Raw genomic sequence first — 6590 nt, forward strand, 5'->3', positions numbered from 1 at the left:
AAACTACTGGAGGAAAAGTATGCTTTTTGTCTACTGAGCATAGCAAAAACTTTAAGGTATATTTTAAATATATCATTCATTTAAATCTCTCATCAATTCTATAATAAGGCACAATGGCTTCACTACTGCCAATTTGGAATACGCAGCAGCAGAGGCATAGGGGTAGTAAGGTATCCAATGTTACATAGCAATTCCATGTCAAGGTCAAGATTGGGATTCCAATTCTCACATTTCCAGTCACCGATCTTCTTTCACACGATAAAAATGGGGAAGAAACATTTAAGCAAGTTTGACTGTAGAGTCCCCTTTTCACCAATAATTACTAAAAACACTTTGAGGACTTGCCAAGACAATTCAATGAGGAAAGGGAAGTCTCTTCAACAAGTGGTGGTGAGAAAACTGGATACCCATATGCAAAAGAATGAAGTTGAACCCTTACCTTATAGCACATGCAAAAATTAACTCAAAGTAGATTAAAGACATAAGATTTAAAACTATAAAACTCTCAAAAGAAAACACAGGAGAAAAGTTTCAATGACATTGGATTTAGCAGTGATTTTCCTAAGCACTGGCAACAAAAGTAAAAGCAGATAAATTGCACCGTATCAAAATTTTAAATTTTAAAATTTTAAATTAAAAATTTTAAAATTTTGTGTATCAAAGGACACAATCAAAAGAGTAAAAAAGCAAAACACATAGCCGGGCATGGTGGCACATGTTTGTAGTTCCAGCTACTTTGAAGGCTGAGGCAGAAGGATCGCCTGAAGCCAGCAGGTCGACGCTGGGGTGGCCGTGAGGATGCCACTGCACTCCAGCCTGGGTGACAGAGTGAGACTCCCAACACACACACACAAAAACAAAAAGGCAAAACACAGAATGGGACAAAATACTTGCAAATCATGTATCTGAAAAAGGAGTTAATATTCAGAATAAAGAACCACTAGAACTCAACAAAATAAATAACCCAAATTAAAAGTAGGCAAAGGACTTGAACAGACCTTTCTCCAAAGACAGTATACAAATGTCAACAAGCGTTATGTTGATGCTAAATATAAATAATAACTACAGAAATACATACAAAAATCACAATAAATAAAAGCAGAAGATATCAAGTGTCGGGGATGATATAGAGAAAGTGTAACCCTTTGTGCACTGCTGTTGATAATGTAAAATAGTACAACCACTATGGGAAACAGTATGGTATTCACAAAATTAAAAACAGAATTACAGTATGATCCAGTAATTCCACTTCAGTGAAAATATGGAAAAAAAAAAAAAACTGAAAGCAGGATCACAAAGAGATATTTGCATACCTATGTTCACTGCAGGGTTATTCACAACAGCTAAGAGAAGGAAGCAACTCAAGTGATCGTCAACAGATGAATGCATAAGCAAAATGTGATATATACGTACAACAGAACATTATTCAGCCTTAAAAATGAAAAAAATCCTAACATGCTACAGCATGGATGAATTGAGAATATTACGCTAAGTGGAATAAGCCAGTCACAAAAAAGGCAAATACTGTATGATTCCACTTATATGAGGCATCCATAGTAGTCAAATTCATAGACACAGCAAGTAGAATAGTAGTTTCTAGGGGTTGAGGAGGAGGAAGATATGGGGAGTTACTGTTTACTAGATACAGTTTCAAGTTTTCAAGATAAAAAAGTTCTGGATATTGATTGCACAATAATGTGAACATACTTAGCACCACTGAACTACACACTTGAAAATGGTTAAGATGGTAAATTTTGTCATATGCTTCTTACCACAATTCAAATTTTTTTTAAATTAAGAGACTTTAAAAATATACAATACCATTCACCATTGAGTTTCCAGTTCATATTCAGCACAGTAGTATTTGCAAGTATAGTACTCTGTTTTAAAAAAAAAGTCTATAGCTTAATAATACCAAACAATTATTAATACATTTGTTGACAGCCTAAAGAAAACCCAAAACTCAAAGAGAAATCAAGTTTCCACACTTTCACCTGCCAACCTTCAAAGAGAAGCCTGTATTTTGAACTACCTGAGCACTAAATGGGTACTATTAGAACTCTACCAGGGTTATCTGTTAAGTTCACAAAGAGACCTATATGTTGAACAAAAAATTGACTAAAATTGCCAGACATGGTGACTCACGCCTGTAGTCCTAGCACTTTGGGAGGCTGAGGTGGGAGGACTGCCTGAGCCCACAAGTTCGGGACCAGCCTGGGCACCATGGCAAGATCTGTCTCTACAATAAATAAATTAGCCAGGTATAGTGGCATGCACCTGTACTTCCAGCTACTTGGAAGGATGAGACAGAAGGATCACCAAAGCCCAGCAGGTCAAGGCTGCAGTGGCCATAATCATGCCACTGTACTCCAGCCTGGGTGACAGTGAGACTCTGACTCAAAAAATAAGTAAATAAATAAAAATAAAATAGATTAAAATTATTCTAAGAATCATTCAATTGGATCTTGTCTAAAAGTCACCATTTTTAAATGAGATAAAAATCCTCAGAAAATTAAAAATCCTCAGAAAATTAAACACACATCTTATCTCCATTTATGATAATTGTCAAGGACTGTCTTCACCAAGGGCATACAATAGGTCAAGTGCCATTCTAAGTCATAGAACCATCTAATCAGTACTAGTATATTGAGTAGTGGATGCGTGGAGTCAGGCCAGTGACAAAAGTGATGAACTGCAGGCCACAGTCAGATTTAGTGGCTAATCCTAACTTTAAAATGTTGAAAACACTGATGGAAATCAGAACAATTTAGAACAGTATGAAAATAAAGTGATCTACATATAAAACTTTAATCAGACCTCTCAAACTTTATATATTTCCTAATTTTAGATATTTAGGCCTGTTCAGATTTTCAATGGCTCAGCATTATTTGATGCTATGTTGCACACGTGAAAAAAGTATATTAAGTATATTTGCAATAAAAGCAATTTAATAAGATATTGCTATAAAGAAAAAGACTGACTAAAGGCTATACATTTTTTCAGAACTGTAGAAATATCTGCAAATGGTACTGATTACCAAAAGCAATATTTATAAGAACATCTATAGGCAGGGAATTTTTCAGTGGAATATCCAAAGTGCTTGAGGAAAACATTTACTAGGAATCCTTTTTCTCAACTACTTTAACCTTGCTGATTCAAATTGTGACAGTATCCTAACTAATAACTCAAATATATTTGTAGATATGCCAACTAAATTAATAAATGCAATATACATATGAATATTGGTTATGGAAAATCACATATGCAAGTGTGTGAGGAGTGGAGGATTGTCTATATATACAAATATATATATACATTAACCAATACTTGAATATTTAAGAAAATAATTCAGGCCAAGTACAGTGGCTTGCACCAATAATCAGAGCACTTTGGAAGTCAAGGCAGGAGGACTGCTTGAGACCAGGAGTTTGAGACCATCCTAGGTAACATACTGAGACCTCATCTCTACAAAAAATTAAAAAGAAAAAAAACTAATCAGACATAGTGGCATACGCCTATGGTCCCAGCTACTCAGGAGGCTGGTGAGCCATAACTGTACCACTGCAAGTGACAGAGTGAGAGCCCAAATTTAAAAAAAAAAAAAAAAAAAGGAAAATTATTCAGAAACTAATTACATGAAGTTCTTTAGATACTCTATAAAACAGGTATGTTCTGTCTCCCATCTAACTCACTTTTTCTCATTTCTTTCACCTACTGAGATTATATACAAGTATTTAACCCTGTGGACATCAGTATAGGGTATGAAAGGGGAAGAATTTACATAAAAACACTCAAGTTACAGAATAAAGGTACTCCACAGAAAACAGGCAGATACAAAGCATTTTTACAAAGAAAACTCATGAACAGTAGTTACTATGAAATATTTGAGACATCCAAAGTTCCTGGTAACTTATCCTTTTAAGAACAGAAAATGTGAAATGTTCAAAACAGTGAGAGAAATAGTTTTATGATGGAAAAAATTCTGGAAAGATGTTTTCTTCTAATTGAACATGCTTTACTCAAATAGTCATTTGCATCTGGAAATTGTTGCTTTTTTACATTATCTTATGCTAGTGTCATTTTTATGTGCCAATTAATATTACACCTTGCATCCTTGCTTATTCATCAAAGTAAGTGAGAAGCATTATTCCTCCCTGTTACTGAATTGATAAACCCTAACATGTAAAACCATCCCCATCTCCAAGCTCTTCTCTTGGTCAATGTAGTAACAGCACAGCAGGACCACCTTCCCCTCAAGCTTTTTATAAGCTTTAGAGATAAGAACTAAAGTGTTCTCTGGTGGAAGATAGCAACTGGTAAAAAGAAAACCCAAGTTTAAGTTACAAATGTCCTCAATCTCTCCCTGACAAGCAGTTTCTCTAAGGGAGCACCCTGTGAAATAGTTTTAATAGGTGTAGGTGTGAATGTCCCCTTTGGCCTGTCTACTTATGAAACAGGATGCAGAAAAACAGAAAACTAATAGTTTTGCTATACAATGACCACCTGACAACCATTTAAGGTCAATTTCAAATGTATCTTTGAACTCAAAGAAGTCTGGATGAAAACTTAAGCAACCAAAGACTGTTTAAATACTACCTATAACAAAAAAATGATATATTATTATTTTACAGAAACAAACCAAAAAGTTCATGGCAAATCTACCTAAGAACTGCAAAATAAAGCAGGATAGAGAAAGGAAAAAATAAAAATACTACCACAGTAAGAAAATACACGTTTAACTAATGATGGAAGTACAATTTGGTAAAGTGACCTTGAATTGCATTGTGCACTTTAAATGCTACAGGACTAAATGCAACCATTAAGTACTGAATAAGTTATCCCTAAGCAGTAAAGCATAAAAAATTCTAAATATTTCCTTCTATGTGAAACAAATAAAAACTGTAGTCACATAAAGAACTTCCCTGAAATATATGAAACTAATGAAAACTGAGGCTTATGAAATTGAAGAATACAATATATACCTAAATATATCATTATGGTAATAGTGCTTTGTAGTACAACATAAGAATTGAACTCACTGAGAATAATTATTCCTTTGTTATGTGATTACACATTTTTCTGTATCTTTTATTTCCAGGGTAGCAATACCATAAAAAGTTACAATGGACCACCTTGCATTATTCCTTAGTGAATCATGTTGATTGTAAGCTCTGTCTCATCCTTAAATAGATGAAAGTGCAATAAAGGGAGTTGAGGGCGTTAAGAAAGGAAGGAAGGTGTCTTTCATATTTTCCAGTCTTTTTTCTCCAAAGGTTTAGAATTTAAGAGAAAACAAAACTCTGGGCCTGCACTTTAATTCAGAATACTTCCTGCAACAGTTGTTAATTGTGGATGCCTCAAAAAAAAAAAAATCTTAATGTATTCAGCGAGTTATTGCACTCTAATGAAAATCTCACCTTTCAAAATAGTAATACAATATGGTTAAAGTAAACCTGGATGCAACAAACAGATTTACTGACTCATACAGAAATGAAGACCCCTAATCAGCTAGTGTCTGTAAGCCATTGCAATTAGTGGCACTTGCCCATGGGTAGAAAGAACATCAGAGCAATTGAGTATGGTGGGGCAGAATGTTTTCCCTTTTGTGTCTTTAGAGAACTCTGAAGGGATTAAAATCAAATTCATGCCAACTTTATAGCAAATAATTCAGATTCTGAGCACAAATGCATTTTAAAGGGAAAGAAATGAGGGATGTAAAACCATACGCAGTAGAGTGAAAGTCTCACCTGTGTACTATGTGCACACTGTATTTTAATCTGAAATGTTTTATACTTGCATTTCATGTTACATAGATTTTGGACTGGACTGTTTTTCCATTAAAAGAAAAATCAACTACTTTGCCACCTTGTTATTCAACCTACCTGCCCATAGTTGTCTATGCCAGTTACTAATCTATTTAAGTTTAATAAATCAAAAGCTGTCCTTAGGGATTGGCCAAGAGTCGTAAGTCCTTCAGCTTGAAGGTTTTTCAGTTCATTCATAAACGTTGCATGGTTTTCTTTCCATCCAGCCTGAAAAGAAAAATGTGAGAATTTTTTTTCATCCTTTAAAGCCATGTACACACGGACAGCCGTTACACCGTACTCTGATGTTCACCAAGCAGCTGCTTCACTTTTGGTTGGTTTGGCTTGGTTAACGTGTTCGTAACTATCACTGCCGGGGAAACTCTCCTCCAAAGGTGGCCGAGAATAAACTGGCTTCCTCTGTAGCTTTTGGTCGCAAACAGCCATGCCACTTTATAACTTCGCTGGCAAATTTACTACCTAACCTAATGCCCCAAACTCGGGCACGTGAAGGTACTAGTGGAAAGCAGACGCGAGCAGGACTTCCGAAGTTAACCTGCGGCGGTCCCCCCGGCCCGCGGCTCCCTTAGGGCGTAGCTGACAAGACCCAGCCTCGCAGACCCCCATGGGGCACCCCCGCCGGCCGGGCCGATTCCCCTTTAATGCAAACCGGGGCTCGGCGCGGCCGGGCCCGGCTGTCACTCGGGCTAACTTGAATAAATATCCCCCACAGTTCATTGCTGCCGCTCACGCCGCGGAGGGGAAATGTCGGCCATGTTGATCGCA

The 6590-nt window shown here is 36.3% G+C and overlaps 1 protein-coding gene across 2 annotated transcripts in view; it reads right to left on the reverse strand.

Annotated features, from left to right (window-relative positions):
- Nucleotides 1-6044, reverse strand: part of INTS6 (integrator complex subunit 6) — a 102160-nt gene extending 96116 nt beyond the window's left edge. For both annotated transcript variants that reach the window (XM_021716575.1, XM_008066093.2), the window contains exon 1: nucleotides 5883-6044. In XM_021716575.1, the coding sequence (XP_021572250.1) occupies nucleotides 5883-6002 (120 nt within the window). In that variant the 5' untranslated portion in view covers nucleotides 6003-6044. The remainder of the gene's footprint in view (nucleotides 1-5882) is intronic.
- Nucleotides 6045-6590: the final 546 nt, after the last annotated feature.

The sequence above is a fragment of the Carlito syrichta genome, unplaced genomic scaffold, assembly GCF_000164805.1.
Source record: "Carlito syrichta isolate Samal-C Ts95f unplaced genomic scaffold, Tarsius_syrichta-2.0.1 Scaffold308842, whole genome shotgun sequence".
In the NCBI taxonomy this organism is placed as follows: domain Eukaryota; kingdom Metazoa; phylum Chordata; class Mammalia; order Primates; family Tarsiidae; genus Carlito; species Carlito syrichta.